Source organism: Phasianus colchicus, chromosome 5 (assembly GCF_987193195.1).
Source record: "Phasianus colchicus chromosome 5, bPhaCol1.hap1.1, whole genome shotgun sequence".
Taxonomy (NCBI): Eukaryota; Metazoa; Chordata; class Aves; order Galliformes; family Phasianidae; genus Phasianus; species Phasianus colchicus.
This window is the reverse complement of record NC_143440.1, coordinates 1,913,902-1,933,744: the sequence shown is the minus strand read 5'-3', so window position 1 is coordinate 1,933,744 and position 19,843 is coordinate 1,913,902. Positions and strand designations below refer to the sequence as shown.

General features: G+C 38.7%; 1 protein-coding gene and 1 long non-coding RNA gene across 4 annotated transcripts in view; both read right to left on the bottom strand.

The window, feature by feature from the left end:
* Nucleotides 1-19,843, bottom strand: part of LOC116237842 (uncharacterized) — a 305,216-nt gene that overhangs the window by 228,102 nt on the left and 57,271 nt on the right. The window lies entirely within an intron of this gene.
* Nucleotides 5,703-8,771, bottom strand: KCNA4 (potassium voltage-gated channel subfamily A member 4). Its single transcript, XM_031607236.2, has one exon. It carries the CDS (start codon nucleotides 8,623-8,625, stop codon nucleotides 6,637-6,639), a length of 1,989 nt encoding a protein of 662 aa, XP_031463096.1. The 5' UTR covers nucleotides 8,626-8,771; the 3' UTR covers nucleotides 5,703-6,636.

The window sequence follows — 19,843 nt, the reverse complement described above, 5'->3', positions numbered from 1 at the left end:
CTTCTGATTGCCATCACCTGTGCTCCCAGGGCTGACCCAGTTCTTTACCCAGGTGATCAATCAGTGGTTCAGGCACTTAACAGTTCCCATACAGCAAGATAAAAACTATTATAGCAAGAATCTGAATTTTCTATTTCTATTTTCTATTCTATCACAAAGAAATATGATGATGCCATTTAAACACGCAATAAAAGAAATCTTTTCTACCTCCTACCTGTGATCAAGACATATTTCTCATCACGTATCTGCAGCTCTTATTCAAGAAAACTTAACAGAAAAGTATTATTACCTTGCCTTCCTTAACTCAAAAATATTCGTATCCTTAATGAAAAATTCAGATTAAGTTTATGTTCTTCTACTAAAATAATCATTTTTTTTGCTAAATCAAAATAAAACAATTTCTTAGCCTGTTACTGCTAAGAACAGAAAAAAAAATATCTGCAATTAAAGACTCTCTGGACCTATGTTACTGAATCTACCTTTTCTTTTTCCCAACCTCAACACAAGCAGCCCAGGAAATTCAAACAAGACTAAAAGGTTACATCTATCTTGAATATGTGCTGCCATTTTCTACAGTCCTTAGCAAACCACTGTAACACTTTGGAAATCTGTTTCACCACAGTTTCATTTTGATCCTAAGTAAATCACTTGGTCCAAAATTCATTTTGTAACCGAATTCCTAATGAAATGAATGGAAGTCAGGTGTCTAAAATTACACCTTGTGAATGTGAACTTGAAACCCTCTGTCACATAAAAACTAGCAAACTGAAGGTTTTGGGGCCCCCCTGCCTGAATGGGCTACACAGGATGGCTTGGGTCGGAAGGGACCCCAGGAATCATCAAGTTCCACCATCCCTGCCACAGACAAGGCCACCAACCTCCAGCTCAGGTACTAGACCAGGTTCCAGATGCCAGTTATACAGCATTTTAGAACAAATGATTTAAAAACCATTTGGCACTCAGAAAGGATAACAATGGTAGAAACGCAGACTTACCACATAGGCTAAAAACTTCACAGTACCCTCTCCAGCCCCACACCCCACTGGTGCAACAAGTACCTTCCCAGCTGCAAGATGAATGAGGTTCTGAATTCATTACAAAGTTGCACCAATAGGCACTGATCCTCAATCAAAGATGCAGCTGCTGCTCCTGAGATCACAGAGTACCTTTAACAGATATAACACATGAAGTACCTTCCTTGCAATTGCAGATTTAATCCAATCTGTTTTCAGTGGCAATACCACACATGCAAAAGTGAATATACAACAAAATGAAGTTTTTACTTACCGTCTGTCACTCTAATAGATTATGTCACATTTCTGACATGTAATTTAAGATTTCTCTTCTTTCCTTCTTTTACCCTTACATATTTATTTTCCAAAGGACCTGTTACAGAAAAAGGTCTCAAGAAACATTATAATTCTACAGAAAAGGATTAAAAATAGAAATTCAACCATTTCAGTACATAATGGTTTAATGACTTTTCTTTCAGAATTAATGTTGTCAGAGCTCTGAACACACAGAAAGCATGGTAGCAATATATAATGGTTCATGTTTGTACCTGGTTGCCAAGTACAAAATATTTATGTACTTTTAACCCAGCATTAATGTCGTTTCTTCCATATTAGATGATCTCTGTGGAAATGAAAGAAAATTCATTTCAAAAAAAACCTGCCAACTTTTCTACAAGCCTTTTTTTCAAACAGAGGTGCACAAATACGGTAAGCCACTAAATTAGAGACTTATTCCCTACAAAATCAGAAACACTTCATCATTAAGTTATAGCAACAGGAAAAGGCTGACCCTCTCCAATGACTAAAAATGTTACAGGCTGTCACTTAGATTTATTTTCTGATAATTTAAAAATGTCATTTATATGTTGGATATTATACATATATATATATGTAACCTTGCTTATATTTGTTATTGTCTCATGCCAATCAATTAAAAAAAAAAAACAGGCCTATATTCATAACTAGACAACATGACAGTAGAAGTAATAAAGAATTGATAAGAAATACCTAGAAGAAGCTAGTTACATAATCTCAAGCACCATGAATATTTCACATTTAATTTGAGGACTATCAATTACCTATGTAAAGCTTATGCTAAAAGTCATGTATGCTCAGAATTAGTTTTAGGAGTCTGGGATCACCAGAAAGACACGCTTTCACTAATTACTCAGGCATAGAATTGGCTTTCTAACATTTTTTGCTGTATCTCTACAGTGCATTTATCCTACATTTATCCAAATATGAAAAGTTGGTTTTTCATATTCTTGGGCAGCTTAACAATGATTTCCCATAGTCTGAGTCAAGTGACTTTCATCACCTAACAGCACACTTGACAGGAACTTTCCACATCAGGAGGTACAAGACAGTAATCATTTATTCAATATTATGACCTGATCCAAGTTCTTTGAATACTAACATTATGCAAAATAAATAAATAATCATTTTCCTGTTCTAAAGCTCCTTGAATAGTTTTACTGACTGACAACACATTCAAATCTCATTATAAGAAGCTCATAACACCCATTAGTATCTCTAGACACCAAGAACTCCATTGTCATGAGTTATATGCAATCATGGTAGCATTCCCTCTCAAAATTATTCCACATTGCAGGGATGTCACAGAAAACAGACTGTACAAAAAACAAATTTATGTAAGCAGAAGAATCTGTTTCAAATACAAAAACCCAAAAACTACACTCTCCATCAAACAGAATTGGCCTCTTGAAGAATCAATCTGAGAAAGCTTAGCCAGACTATAAAAAAAACTGCCTAGCAGGGTGACAGAACACTTGTTTCAGTACAAATTTCAGTAGCTAGGTTGAAGTTTTCAAGTAAAAAATGCAGTATCAGAAAACTTGATCACTGTAATAAATGAAAACAAAAAAACCTATCTCTGACATCATGCCTTTAGTTTAATACTTCAGCTGGCAAAACACTCCTTCAGAGCCTCGCCTTGGCACTTAAGACTGCTATAAAAAGATTCATATATATAAATATATATATATATATGTATTTTTTAATTAAGGGCTGGTAGATAATTAAATATCAGTATCAGAAGTCTGATTGGATGCTGCTGTGATTTCATGAACTCCAATGGAGCCTCCTCCAAATTTTTTCACCACTGCAAGTGAGCATGAAATATCAGAATCTCATTTTGCATTATTTTTAGCTAAAATGTATGTCAATGTGAAATCATTTGAACTACATTATCAGAACTAAAATGTTCCCTAGTGTAACTCCATTCACGTCAGTTACATCAGGAATGCATTTCACCACTATAATTTAAAATGCAAAATGCCCAAGTGATTACAACATTATTTTTCTGATAGTCGTTGGTATCCAGTACCACTGTAAAAACTCGGGCAAGGAGCAATAGCATTCTGGAGCAGAAACAGCTCAAATACAGGGTTTCTCTGGCACAAATTCCCATCTAAGTGATACTCAAGAGAAATTCTGGTTTCTTCTTAAGCACTTGGGATCTTTGGGTTTTAGCATGGTAGGGGTAGGACTTTGGCTTTTTCAAGCTGTGTTGTAAGTGCGTGGTCTAGTGAACAGATGAATAATCAAACTAAAAGCCAGCCCAAATGAAGGTATTTGCTTCCATTCTGAAATGCACAATCCTTTCTGTGATTCAGAATGGTCTGCCAAACTGATAGTACAATCTAATATCAGGAGATGCTAGCTCTTATTTATAATGACAGTTACAAGCACAGAGGCTTATACATGGCAGGAGGCAGAGCAGGCTCCACTGTTATTAGGACTGGTCTCCACAGTACCGCAGTATGCAGTGCTGACACACCCAGAATGCTGCTCTGCTAAAACGTCCTCCAGCAAGAATTTCCTTTCAGAGATAAGGTATTGCTATGATCATAGCATAATGTAGACAACACCACGCTTGCTTTAAATTACAAGATTGTGTATTGGTAGCATAATACCTGCACGACTTGCTGGAGAAGCTGGGTAACAACTTACGCAGATACCTCATGCTGAGCTCCACCTCCTCTGAGTGAACATATTCTAGGAGTTATTCAAAAAGCTTTCTTTCTTATTTCTAATAGACATAAAAAAAAATTCCCCCTCTTATTAACCACCTTTCCTTTCAGCCCGTCAATACCGCAAATACATACTAATTACTTTTTCTAAGTTCTTTATTTGCCTAGTTATTATTTCCTTTACTTCTACATTCTTGCTACGGTCCTTCTCTGGTATTATATGGTGGCTGGTACTGCACAGAACCACTAGCAAACTAGCATACAATTGAACCCTTATGTTCTTTACCTTATTAACAGTTAAAGCTGTTGAAGAAACATTCACTTACAGATGTCTGCTGAACTTTACAGAACGCTCACCCTTGTTGCTAATATTGCCCTCATAGGAAAAAAACATTTAGTTCATTTACCCAGGTGAGCCAAGAAATAAATGCAATATTTAATTCTGACAAACACCTATACATAAAATGACTGAAGTGTTTGATTCAAAACATGATTGAAATTCATATTCTTGTATTAAAAAGGAGCCTTTTTTAATGCCTCACATCAGAAATAGAGTGAAGCCTTCTCTGCAATTTGAGATTATGAATTGGACATTCACATACAAGTTTTAAATCAGGGCTCAGTACAACGCAGTCTTTTCTGAGCTTTTTTTTTTTTTTTTTTTTTTTTTTTTTTTGCTATGACTTCTGCTGTGCAATAGAAGACTAGCAGATGAAGTCTTCCAAAATATGATTCACAGAAAATCCATGAAGGCCAAAAATCAATCATTAAGTAAAATCCTTGGCTATGGCTTTGTTCTGTATCACTGGATGCTGCACACAGCAAACAATGCCTATCTGGTAGATTATGCATACCATCACGGCTACCCAATTTGGCCAGGTTTTATTTTTGCTTTTCAGCCCCAGAACCATAAGTCACTAACTAGTTCCCTCCAGCAAACTCCCTCCTCAGCTTTAAAGGACTATCACAGAACTACTGTAACTCAGTAGTGTTTGTAAGCACTCTTTTCTCTCACAATGTCCTTAAAGTGCATATGCCAAGTTGGTTCAAGTTCCATAATTTGGAATGTTCCACAGTGCTTTCCCAAAAACAGCTCCAATTACCCCCCTAGGTAATGGCGAGTCTGAAAAAACACCTGTTCTAAATCTATTATTTATGTTAAATGCAGGAATATCTTACCTATTTAATTCTGGTGTCTGGAATGTGCTGTAGGTCAGGTAATCTTTACCTACCTTAATCTCCCAGAAAGGACAGTGGAAATTTTTGACACAAAGACACAGCTGGTCTAAGAATCAGTGAAAAGAAATCATGGAATGTTTACCCAAGGACTACATAGGACCCAACGCAATCATTTTGAATCCCAAAATGCCTGTTTTGGATTCTATATTTTGCTTCCAACTTGGAAGCTGTAACTAAGGGAAAAATAATGTAGCACCAATAACATGTTAACTGTTAGTAACTTTGAATTGTTAGTACTGTAACAACTGAGTACATTATTACTTTTACCTCTTCTCCCTATACATTGAATTACTTCAATACTGGCAGAGTGCATGTATTAAACATTAACTCTCAATGTTAAATTAACCTGGAAAAAATATATATATTAAGTTCATATTACTTGAGAGTATCACTAGAAAACACTGATTTCAAATAATTTTGATTATAAAATTTTACTTCACAATCCTTTTCCAGATCACAGATATTCATAATTAAAAGAGTACGGAATTGATGTAATGTAAGCTGTTTTGCCATCAGCATCACATAAAGGAAAAACAAAATGAAACAAACAAACAAACAAAAGAAGGCAATAAAATATGATGCAGAATTCACTCTTCCAATGATTGTCATTGAACTATTACATTAGTAAACATTCACAGTATGAAGTCTCTTTCAATATAACTCCAGCATATAAAGTAGTGCAAAAAAGCATTCCAGTCATTTTGCCTTTGCAGTCAGACCAGCTAAACAATTCTCTTATTTCATTTCTTTCGTTATTAGACAACAAATGCTGCAATGCCTCCAAAGAGAGTTATAAAAATAAATCATTTCTGGAGGTTCAGCAGCCTTCTCAAAGTAAATTTCCAGTTAAAAACAAGCACTATAGGTTCCAAGAAAAAAAAAAAAAAAATTAGATCTATCTTCTGTAGAATATCTTTATACAATAAATTTACCATTTGAAAAACAAGACTATGGTATCCAATGATTTATGGTAGCTGCTATTAAAGCACTGATAAATAGATAAATGACTTCCAAAGTTCATTGCTTCTTACATAGTAAATACCTCTGAATGCCAACTTTTACCACAGAGCTGTTATTAGTGATGTCGACAGTTCATGCACTCACTTTAAAACTGACTTGGTTTTAATAAATTTTTCAGCCTCATGTGCAAAACACTTGCATTCTAAAAAAAAATACAGTCTGAAGTTACATCAGATCTAGCAACCCCTTCCTCAAGTTCTATCACTTATTTGATATGTTATACAAGTTTAACAATTTTTTTTTTTTACTTTATTTAACCATTAAATGGCATACTACTGTATGCTGTGGACTCATTTGCATATTTCATTATTTCCACTGCACTCTTTAATGCATAAATATATTTGGAAACATAAAATAAATATATTTGGAAATTACACATCAGTTTCCACAGAATTTGAATTCGCACAGTTTTTCTTCTCTGACTCACTGCTATTCCCCATGTCCTGACTTTTTTTCTCCTTTACACAAAGAGATTCTTTAACTCCTTCTTCCATCTCCAAATACTCTGATTTATCCTCTGTGGATGAAGATGATGAGCTTCTAAATTTCTTCAGTAAATTTGTTGGGAGGTAAGGGCAACTGACTGCATTTTGCATCAGCTGCGTTTGTTCTTCATTCTCAGTCTCTCTGTGGTAGAAATAGTTAAAATTGGAGACAATCACTGGCACTGGTAAAGCAATGGTTAACACTCCCGCGATGGCACACAGGGACCCAACTATTTTCCCACCCACAGTTATGGGTTTCATGTCCCCATAACCAACTGTAGTCATGGTCACCACAGCCCACCAAAAAGCATCTGGGATGCTCTGAAAATGGGTGGCAGGCTCATCAGCTTCTGCGAAGTAAACAGCACTGGAAAACAAAATTACTCCAATAAAAAGGAAAAAAATGAGGAGGCCGAGTTCCCTCATGCTTGCTCTGAGTGTGTGACCCAGGATCTGCAAACCCTTGGAGTGCCTGGAAAGCTTGAAGATGCGAAACACTCTGACCAGACGGATGATCCTCAGGATGGCAAAAGACATGGCCTGTTGACCATTACTGCCCTGCTCCTGCGCCAAGTCAGTGCCCAGAGTAATGAAATAAGGCAAGATGGAGACAATGTCTATGATGTTCATGATGTTCTTGAGGAAGTGTGCTTTGCTTGGACATGCAAAGCAGCGCACTGTAAACTCAAAGGAGAACCAAATGATGCATACTGTCTCTACAATGAAAAAAGGGTCATTGAAGATGGTGTGCTCCCCAGCGTCCAAGTGAAGCGACTCATTGGAAAGACCCTTCCCTGAGCTCAGGGACATTATGAATTCTTTGTCATCTCTGAACTCCGGCAAAGTCTCCAGACAAAAGATGACAATGGAGATCAAGATGACTAAGACAGAGACAATGGCAATGCCTCTGGCTGGACTGGAGCTCTCTGGGTACTCAAACAGTAGCCAGACCTGCCTCTTAAACTCATTCTCCGGCAAAACTTTGTCCTCTTCCTCTTTGACAAACCCTTCATCTTCCCTAAACTTGAGCATGGCTTCCTCCCCAAGTTGGTAGAATTTCACCTCCTCACTGAAGATGTCAAAGGGTACATTGACTGGCCTCTTCAGCCGACCACCACTCTGGTAGTAGTACAGTATGGCATCAAAGCTGGGCCGGTTCCTATCAAAGAAGTATTCGTTTCTGAGAGGGTCAAAGTATCTGCCTCGCTTCGCTGGATCACCCAACAGTGTCTCCGGGAACTGAGCCAGTGTCTTCAGTTGTGTTTCAAACCGCAGTCCTGACACATTGATCACCACACGCTCACAACACTCGTACTCACTGTAGCGAACAGAGCTGTAACCCCCGGGGCCTCCACCATCATCAGGTGGCTGGTCTGAGTATGAAAACTCATCCTCCCCATAGTCAGCACTGTAGTAGAGTTTTCCTTCTTCCTCATCGTCTTCATCCTCATCTTCATCCTCCTCTTCCTCCTCACTCACGTCCTTCAGTATTCTCTCTTCAGAACCACTGAGAGGAAGCAGCTCAGAACAGGGGAAGGAGGCTCCACACTCCCTGCTTCCCAAGTGGTGGCTCCTCTTTTTCCCTTTCTTCCATCTCTTACCACTGTGGCGGTTGGGCAGGCTGCTGCGCGGTGCATTCCCACCATGCGAGGAAGAAGCACCTCGACTCTGCTCCTGGTGATAGTGGTGATACGGTCCACCTCCACCTGTTGCCCCCCCTTCTACTGCTGCAGTTGCTGCTGCTACAGCTGCAGCTGCTGCAGCTCTTGACTGTGCCAGCCGCTCTCTCTCTCGGGCCCGAGCTTGGACCGCATATCCATAGGGCATATGGCTGTTGCACCCAGAGCTATCTGCACTCACCATTGCAACCTCCATTTTGCAACTGCTTTTTTGTTGTCTAGTGCAAAAGCTTTTGTTTTATTTAAGGTGCAACCTTAACTTTCATCATAGAAAGTTTAAAGCCATTTGCATTGGAGGACTGTGCACTGGACACAGAGCGAGGCAACATAATTGCAACACTGAATCTATCTTTTGGGAGACCACAGATCTGCATTTTCTTACTGTCTAAAACGTTTGGGGGGGGGGGGGGGGGGAACAAAAACATCTATTGTTTTGCTAATAAGAAAAGATGAAACTCTCAAACTAGACCAAGGAACAGCAGAGGCTTTATTCTTTCATCCACTAAGCCCTTTTATTTTCATTTATTTCCCATATCTACCACTGATCTGATCAGATTCACGACTACATTCATGAAGACAAACACATGCAAAACAAAGGGTACCTGCTCTCCATAAATGATTTTAGTTCATCACTGCAACCAAATGCAAATAGTCTCTTTCCTCATAATTTGTTCCTGATAATGCTTTGGCCTAGCAATCTTATTATTGTTTAATATCATTATTTGGGGAGTTGAAACTAATTCCAGCCATCACTCTCTTTACACAGTGAGGAGGTCTTTGCAAATCCTTTCTTCAGCCTGTCAACAACGTTTCAAACCTGGGAGCAGCACCCAGGGCGTCAGCAGCAGTGGTAAGAGGAGGAGGAGGAGATGAAGACTGAGAAATTGGTTCTGAGGTCCCCATAGGACATAAGGGAGTGGATGGGTCACCCTTTGGTTATGGTCATGCAGAAGAAGCACTTAACCTGAGGCACATGCACAAACACACAAAAATAAACAAAACAAAAAGGGAAAAGATTGGATTGTTTTCCTAAAAGGTCACACTGATCAAATGAAACTGTGTCATCTATTACCACAGTATTCTAAGCTTCCCCTTCCCACACTATTCACACTTCTACATTACACACACACCCACATCACATGCACAGAGAATGTGAACGACTCTGCTCATAAGGATGTGGGTGGGTATGTCATATATATATAGACAGAGATACAAAATCCCCACCCATACAAGCACTTGCATCCATACACAAACACATGCATGCTTCTGAAACACCAACACATATAAACACCAATAAAATACTGCAACACCCTATGCATTCAGATCTTTGAGTGCATACGTAATAGGTACACCTACATATAGCTACATGAAGTGTTATAAGAAATGCATCTACACAAAGAGCTTTTCATATTATTTCTAAAAACACCAGATTTAAGAAAGCTACGTTTTAATTGAATTTTCAACCGTGACAAACATCTTACTGAATTTAATTTGGAAACAGGCAGGTACAGTGCTCACTCAAGTGAAAACACCATGATATGGTGTGTCGAACTACTGCAGGTGCACTGAAGCAACATCTACATGCAAACACATACAAGAATTCACATACGCACACCCCTTTGAAACAGAAGCCTCATCTACCGCTGTATCTATTTATATATCACAGAAGGTGAATACAGACAAATAACAACTGCTATTTTTAAAATCATACCTATACGACATGCAAAAAGGGTCTTAGGATTGCCGTTATACTTACTGTTCATAGGCAGAGAAATAGCAGTGCTGTTCTTGCCAGCGTAAGGATCTGGTGACAGCAGTCCTGAGCAGGGGGCTGCGCCAACTGACCCACGCCTGCAGGTGGGTAGGTCAGTCGGCACCACAGGTTGACGAGTTATTTTTCTCCCTGCCTTCCCTGTGCAACAAGAGCGCCAAGAACGAGCCAAAGAGGCAGCTGAAGCTGGGGGCACTCTGCACAACCGCAGCACCTCACCCAGGCATTTGCAAAAAGGCAATAAGCAACAGCCTTGTTCCAAAAGGGGGGAAAAAAAAAGGGGGTGGGGGGGTGGGGAAGAGGTGAGCGTGTTCGTGTGTGTGAGAGAGAAAAGGAATGAATGGGTGAGTGTGATCACTAGGCTTCCCGAGCCCAGCTCCTGCTGTAGATTTGTAAATCAACGTTAAGTAATCCGTGTACCAAGCCTATTTCCACTGATGGGAGGACGAGTGTTGCTTCTTGCTGTTTCTCCCCGTCACATCCAAACGGCAGCAGCTCAGCCAGCAGCTGCCTGCATCGTTCACTTGTTGTGCGGTCTTTTGGTAACGCTTACAGAAACCATCAAAATAACAATTTAAAATAATAATAATAATAAAAGGAAAACCACCCGAGGAAAAAGCAGCTCTCTGCCATCAGGCTCCCGTCGCCCGATTTGCAAAACGGCAGCCGGCAACCGCGGAAGCCGCGCAGCCCTTCGCTGCGCTGCCGCCGGCTCGAGCCCTGTTGCTCCGCGGAGGCGCCGCCCGCCGAGCCTGCGCGCCGCCGGGGGCAGCCGTGGGGCCGCGGCCGTTCCATCGCCCCGCTCCCGGCCCGCCGTCGGCCCCTCGCGGCCGCGCCCCGCACTGCGCCCGGTCCGGCGGCGGCGGCGGCGCTGGATCGGCGCGTTAATGACGGTGATTAATGTTTCAGCGCTGAATAACGCACAGAAAATCTCCGTGCCCAAAGCGATGTTCCTGGCTTTGATTTCTGGTTGTTATTGTTTCTTTATTTTATTTTATCTTTTTCCTTTGGGCTTTTGTGGCTTTTGTTCTCTGTTAGTTTTGCTCGTTTGCGGGTTGTCATGTCAAGGTGGCTAGGAAGTGCAAAAACAGGCAAATTGAGCGTCTGAGAAAGATCACAAACCTGGCCACATCTCTGTCCTCCTAACGCGTTCACCCCAAGCAAATTAGAGAGCGATTCCCACTGCCCAGCAGCCGCAGGCTCTTGCCAACGAAGCCAATTTAACATTTACCCCTAATCCTGTACGTACACAGAGGAGGAGGTCCTACTTTGTGAATAGGACAACATCGTGTATTTGTAGACGAGACCTAAAATAGCATTTTGACACTTCTGCTGAAGGTGCCAGATCTTTGCTCCCTCTTCCCCCAGCCTGCAACACCTGCAGTGTACAAACCAGATATTCCTTACCCATCTGGAAAATCTACACTGGGACCGATACCATGAAAATGCAGCTTGGCTATATCTGGTAGTACAGCTACAATTGCAGGCACTTGTCCTTAGTGCAAGATAAACAAAAGAAGGATTTGGGACTTGCAGTGAGAATGAAAGAAGAGCAGCACTCACTCCAGCCACTCGCATTAAGGTGTTGGCACGTGGAGACAAACTGAATGGTGCAGCAAGTGGGTTAGGCACATTTGTCATTGCCCAGGCCCACTCCTTTCCCATAGTCCAAACATACCTACAGGCTGTTCCCCTTCAGGTCCCTCATGGCAGAAGCTAGATTATTCATATTACCTCTGTCTCTACTGAAACATCAATTAGTGCATACCCTTCATCTCATTCATTTCAGTAGGGTGACATACAGCTGTAAAAGGGAGACTTAAGGATCAACCAAATAAATATTAAAGGACTCAATGGCCTTGACAGAAGTACTGTGAAACACAAAAATGACAGCTACAGCCAACCAATTTTTGAAAAATCACAATGCTTCAAATTCTATAGTTGGTATATAATGAAAGACATTACGTGTTCCTAATGTCAGCCCACATTCCACTAAGACATAAACTGGCATCATCGTAAGACCATCCAAAAATGTGATGCTCTGGTGTGCTATTTAAATACATTCTATAGTTTACTTCCAATACCAAAATACAAATTTTTCTGCAATTTGACAAGAATATATCAAAGGCAGATCAAGCCCCTATCATCATTTAGTCACAAGGACATGTACAATGCCATAAAAGGAGAGAGATCATAGATATGATTTCTTATGATTAGAAACATCTAGAGACCTTCCTTCTTCCGTCACATTTAATGCCAGGCACAATCATTTTGCAAAATTCAATCACGAGATTTCCTCAAAAATGTTACGTTGCTTTGTATTGGTAGGACCTGGACATATTTTTCTACTCCTTTTTTAAGTCTCGCTTTTTGAAATCTAGCTTTTACCTTCCTTGCATTCTCAGATGCATTTCAGACACATTCCCCAAGGCTCAATCCTACAGCAGGTTCTGTTCAACATTTTTATGAATGATCTATATGCAAGAATTCAATGCAAAGTTAGCAAGCTTGCTGATGATACTCAACTGGAAAGAACCGTCAACTGCCTGAAGGGACAGGGGGCCTTGCAGAGGGATCAAAAATAGCACAGATAACAGGACAAGTAGAAGACCTTTCTCAAACCTTTTAAAAGTCCATTTTAATTGCTAGGGATTACATAACTACATGCAATTCAATCCAATTCACAAGTTTTAATCTGTTCCAAAAGCAAAAAAAAAAAAAAATACTTTATGTATTTACTGAATACTACTGAATACTATTACTCATTGCATTCAGCTTTATATTTTCATAGTATTCAAAGAGAAATTTTATTAAAAAGATACTACATTCCCTCTGCTTCTTTATATTCATAAGGGATACTATTATTGGTAGAACAAAGAGAGAATATGTACATGTCATTATTTCCAGTAGTACTGTACTAAGAACATTACAGCATACAAAAGGATCTGTAAGGTATGCTATCGTACAGATTTGTTCTGTTTTACAGTGATGTGGAGGAGAAATATGCATCATTGTTGCTTATCTATGCATACAGTAGCAGAAAAAAAACCCCACACAATAATTTAATAGCATGTCCATGCAAAGGGAACACAAGATTTAAAAAGCTTATGGTGCTATGTCCAATATTCATTTATGCTATCTCCCAGTCGCTTCAATTCACACTGGCAGTCTGGCCTCAGTCCAATGTTCATCTTCCTGCTGTAATCAAGAGTTCTGCACAGAGAACAAGACAGCACTACAGCTCTGTTCTTACTGCACTTCTAGACCATGAATTATTCTATTTCCATTTTTGTTTGCTTTTTTTTTTTTTTTTAACTTTTCTGCTTCTCCCTATACTTGCCTCACTCTTATTTCTTTAGCTTCTCAAGGTACCTCAGTGAACTTCCCATAAGATCAGGAACTCCCTTCAAATCAAGTAAAGTGTTGCAGGAGTAAGCACTTGAAAACAAACAAAATAAAACAACCCCCCCCACCACACACACACAAGCCCACAAATAGAATAACTACAGTAACTGCATGATTTCACATGTGATGAAACATGGTTCAGAATATGTCTTTCTCCCTTCCTCCCTCCGCTGCTTACAGCGCTGAGTGCTGGAGACCCTTAGGTACCAAAGTAACCACAAATTCTTGTCTGTGCAGCCAAGTCTTCCCTCCCAGTGTTTATACTGCTTTAGGGAGTTCCCGTTTTATTCCTATTTCACTAACCAGGATCAGTAAGGCACGCTTGTCAGAGGATCTGGCTCTAATACTGTTCTTTCGAATATGACTGGCAGTACATAATGAAGAACTTAGAATAAAATCCAGCCCATCCTCAGGTCAGCTCTTATACACAATAACAGCACATCTGTTCATTACTCATAATGCAACATGCTCATCAACGAAAGTTGACACTCCACAGAACAATAGGTTCTTTTATACTCTCCTAGGAAAGCATGCAAAACCACTGTCATTTACCACTGAGTAAATGAGATGAATTAGCAGTAAAAACACCGATGATGTGTATATTTGGAGAATAATCTCTTGCATCAGAGTATGGAACTATTTAGAAACTAGGATAAAAATACCACGTATGGTTTATTTTTAGACTTGAAAATCTCTCAGTTCATTCTGTGCAGGCAGGGACTCGTATCAGAGAGATTCTTCAAATCAACAATATGAGAAAAGAAAAGAGAAAGGAAAGAAAAGGAAATGAAGAGGAAGCTTCTAAGTCAGGAACTGCTTGAGAATGGAGAGACCAGCCACATCGCTGTTCATGCTGCCATCCCCCTTTCCAGTGTAACTAGGACAGTTCACCCGCTTCATTTTTTTCCCTAAAAATGTTGTTTATTTAGAATGTAATAATTTTGGAGCAGACAAGGCACTTCCTAACAGATATGCTGAGTAGTACTCAGCAGTATAGATCTCAAATTTGGATAATGTTATTGTAACAAATTCATGAAGCAAACAAATTAAATTCATACAATTACTTAAATGACTGCATTGCTGGTTTCAGTTCATTTCTGTATTCAAGTATCAGTGTATTATTCCCAATATGTAATTTTCAAACTAAATTAACAGTAAATGCAATAACTGTAAATCCTGGAAATAATGGTTGGTAAACTCTGCCTTGCATGCACAGGGCAGGTAACATCTGGAGGGCATGGCAAGTTAATATCTCAATAGGATTTTATCAGGAATACTCTTGAATACTAAGTAACAGATTAGAAATTAATGTAGCTTTGCACTTTGAAGTTAACAATGACTTGCAGAAGAATCAGAAAGGAAAATCTGTAGAACAGCTCAAAAATACTACTGTATACTGTTCAGTAAGTCTTGATGTCCAAGAATCTCATTCTCACGAACATGCAGTCAGTAAAAAAAAGAATTTTAGATATTCAAGATTGGTATGAAACACATTGCATATTTCTTGCAATTTTTAGATGAAAAAAAAAAGTATTTCTGTGAGCTCAGAGCTTTTAGCAGATAGAAGTTGCCCAAGTTCTTAATAGCAAATACATTTTTCTAACTCTTGCTTATGAAATTAGCATGAATGAAAAGCATGTGCATGAAAGAAATGTAGGGTCAAACCAAAAACAGAGGATACACCAACATATCTGCAACTGCTCAAATCTTACTAGAAGACTCAATTTGCTAAGTTGAGCAATTATATTAGATGGGAAACTTAGTTAGACTAGAACGATTTGTAGTAAAGAGTCTAACATATAACTCTACAGGAGATCCATGTTTCACAAGTAACTGCCTCAGTTCATAATTTGATGGTTATCAAATATAGCTTCAAAATGAATCTCTGGAACAAAATCAGCATAGTCTGCTCTGGCATCATCCTGTCACCCTGCTGATGAAGACAGAAGCATCAGGATGGACTGTTTGGTGGCACCAGGTGAGATAAGTGAAGAGAAAAAAACCGAACTAACTTCATACCCTTTCCATTAAGTAGGTCAGCAAAAGGAACACAGCCATTTGCTTTTGACTTTTTGGGATGTTTGTGTGGGAAAGCTTCTTTTCCATCACTGCACTAACAGATCATTTTTCTCCTCCCATAGTAAAGATACAGAAAGTTGCTCCATGTTTTAAGAGACCGATTCTGGTAAATCTGAGTTCATGACATATCAGAACTACACCAGAGTATGTATGTATAGGCAAAATGTTTAATTCCTGTTTTTTTCTACAACCTTGGTGTGATGTAAACATGTAATTTTGTTGTTGTCATCAGTATGATATTCACCATGGAAGACCTTTCCAGAATGGAAATGTCCTTTATGTAGAGGGTTCCACATGTATGCATCAGAGTAGATAAAGTTGTGAAGTAAAATGATTACAACTTAATTAGTTCAACCCAACACAAAAAAGTGGCATCTTATCCGTGCTGCCCAAATAAGTATGTTACACACACACATCAGATCTGATCTGTACCGAGTTTATGTTATTTTGTACCCTTGGAAGAGAGCAGCTCCTGAAAAATCCATAGTTAAAATCAGACCCTATTCCTATTCCAGGATAATTTAAAAAACCACCAAGCCCTAAATTTAGAGAAATCTGCAGTTTAGTACAGCAAATTTCCTGGTAACTCTGTATAAACACAGGAATATTTGTGATGTTATTAGGTGTCTCTGGGTATTGCTTAACTATTACTGAACACAAATAGAGAAAAGAGTTTTCAAATGGAGAGCAGAAAGTATAGTTGTAGTTTATGAACACAATTATACTTTCATACAGTCCTGAAAATTGAATTAAACGTAGTTCATTTAAAAATTTGCCACCATATCTGTGTGAAAATTCAGTGTCAGAAATTAGGATGTGCCAATTCTAACCATAGTATTAACCTCAGCAGGGAAGCCCAGGGTCAAAAGTCTTAATGAATGCATTGCCAAATTCTGTGTTAAGTAAGTGAATGTAAGGGCCTAGCTAATTCAGACTCTTTCAGTCTAACACAGATTAATTTCGCTCCTATATTGAGGCCAAAAGCCTCACAGAACTGTTCAGGATTAAGACTAACCAGATAATTAGCTGAGACTAGAACCTTTAGTAGCTGGTAGATAATTTGCTAAGGAGATACAGAGCTAAATGTATAATTTATTTAGGAACATCTTATCATCTTATATTTCCCATGTGGATCTGTATAAATGATACATAAAACTATTAGACATCTGTCTCCTACCTGAATCCAACAGGGGTCAAGTTGAAAATGGACTCTGTTTTTTGTCAACAAAATTCTCCAACCTTACTGGCTAAAAGGCCTATTGCTGAAGAATTCAGTAAGCCTTCTCACCTTGAGATGGGGTATAAATCCCTCTCTTAGCTGAAAGAGCCTATTCTTCCTTTCTTCCTTTGCTTTTAGATTACCTGCTTCAACTCAGTTTAACACCACTCTCCTCATGAGTAACAGTACTACTTCACACAAAGGATTATTGATGTATCACTTATGAAAGCACCCTCTACAATAACTGTGCCTTGAACATTCACTCTATTTTTCCTCACCAACATCTAAGCATAGTATGAAATAGATTAATCAATGAATACTGAACACAGCCACTATGCTAACAATACAGCAGCTTCTATCCACAAGTAAAAATAACAACTTGAAGCTTGACTGAGGCTATTCTCCCAAAGATACTGTGGTCTGTTGGCTATGTTGCCATACCATTGTCTTTCTAACCTGCTAAAATGACCTCTACAAGGCAAACTCATGTTCAGCAACATTCATAAGTAGTTTAATAAGGCAAAAATCGAGAGACATAATCTAAAAAAATCTAGTGCACTTTTTTTGGGGAGAGGATAGTCCTCTCTGCCATGCACTCCTCAGGCACCTTCAGATATTTGAGGAAAATAGTAGAAAGTAGCATTGTCCATTTTTTTAATTTCCTCAGATACTTGTTCTAAAATAGAGAATGAGTATCTGAAAATGAATTTAGTGCTGATCAAGGGACAAATATTTATCAAAATCACAATGTTTACTGATTTAACCACTACTGAGAATTTTCAAATGAAAGGTATAAAAATGACCTACAATAGCTGTTCTGGCAAAGTGGCTGGATTAAGTATAACAGCTTTAAATGCAATCCAAACAAAGGGATCTGAGCAATCTAAATCTGTGTGCATTACATCTGAATTTCAATTTGATACTCAGACTTTTCTGGTATAAAGTGATTCACATACAAAAGCTTTTAACTATTTCAGGGAATGTCTAGCACATCTCCCTCTTTTCTGCCAAGTGGAATCAATACATTTCTCATGCCTGTGTATGTGCAGATATACAGGCACACAAACGTGCCACCCAGCCCACAGTTCTCTAAGGGTTTTCTTTGTGCATCCATGGAGTTATGAAATGACAGAACATGATATGTGAATCACCTGTGGGAGGAAAATCATTACTTGAAAAGATACGGCATCATGCCTTAATCTTTTCTTCCACCTCACCCTCCCCCTGAATGGCATGAATTCCAATTATGACTTAAAAAACAAAACATAAGAGTTTCACAGGGAGAATTTGTGTATCATAAATTGTTAATTTGCTTACTGCCCTCATTAGCAATGGCAAAGAGAAAAACAAGGATTGGCTGTAAGTCAATCTAAAGTTGGCTAAGATAGTCAAGTACAGACCTAGAATATCTGAAGGTAGGAATTAGTATTCTAACGTTCAAAAAGTCTGTAGTTCCTGATAATATTTTTCTCTGAATACTGCCAAAATAAATCCCTTCCTTTATCCACAAGTGCTTTCTCATTGCTTGCACGTGCAAGAGTCCATTACCTATCTTTAGCTAAGAAGACAGATAAATCAGCATCTATCAACTTCATGGGGTAATTTTATCAAGTCTTGGTTCAGCAGAGTGGGAGCTGTAAATGAATGTTATTTTACATTGGAATGAATGCTTGACAGATCAGGGTTTTTTTTAAGCAGTTCTGGAACATTCTTTAAATTAACGATGCACTATGTCAAAGATGTGGGGAAAAAAATCTGATACAAAAACATCTATTATCTAGGGAAATCATAATTGGTTTTCCTATCTGCTTTCCTTCTTAAATTACTCCCAAAAAGCAAAGTGGATAATTGCAAAGCTCAGAGTAGCAACTATATTCTGACTACAGCAGTCTTGAACCTGACAAACTAAAGACCCAGTACCCACATGAATACACTGTTTTTGTTTACAAGTGACAATAAAGCTAACTTTTAAAAGGTACCCATGCCATCACTTAATTTATTTTACTGAGATTTCCACATTGCATTTGTGTCATTTCAGCATTTTCTACATACTGCACAAGGACTACTGTTCAACAAGATAAACAAGAGTATTGTACTGAAAGGAATTTATACAACTAATGTTTCTTTTCCTTTGGCATATCCTGATACTACTTGCTGAACTGTGCTACAACTAACTCAAAAAGTGTACAGAGCTGAGTATCTTATTCTTGTTCTTTCCCATACAATGGGAATTTGTCTGTAATTGTTTTTGTGCAGCTCTATGCAACTTGAATTATTCTTACCGTGCATTTCCATCTCCTGTCACAGCAGCACAAGTTTAGACTAAGTATCTCAGTTTCCTTGGGACCATAGCTTACAAAATGGCACTTCATGACTTTGTGTTCCAGCAGAGTTTCAATAACTACTTAGGGTTTTATATTTAACATTACAACGCACTGTCATTCAGCTGCATTTTTCTGTCTTTTGTAGCTTTTGCTAAGAAACCACCATTTAGTAAATCGTTGTTATTGACATTAAGCTCTAAACTTTGTTACTTCTTTTGGAAAGACATGTTCTTGCTTCTAAAATGCACCTAATGTTCTCAGCTTCCCTTATTTTCAAGCAACTGTTCATTGGACCTTTACCACTTCTTTTTCCACTGTTTTTCTGGGCCAGCATAAAGACACAAAACAGGAAAAATGTAATAACTCCTACATTAGCACAAGAACAGTAAAATGTGCAAACTAATTCTCAGGTTTTACTTTACCAAAATCTCCTGATGGTTCTCAGCAACACTGCACCTGACTACTCTCAAAGAACTGGGAGGTGTTTATCAGGCTGTCAACTCACTAAGCATTCTCCAAAAATACAGTCATTGTATCTGTGATCGTCATGATGAAACAAAAACCAACACAGTCCAATTGGCAGGATTTAGAAACACCTCCCAAATAAGGTGATGAA

What these genes read in the sequence shown, in the direction of transcription:
- KCNA4 (XM_031607236.2), bottom strand. Translation starts at nt 8,625, where the DNA reads ATGGAGGTTGCAATGGTGAGTGCAGATAGCTCTGGGTGCAACAGCCAT.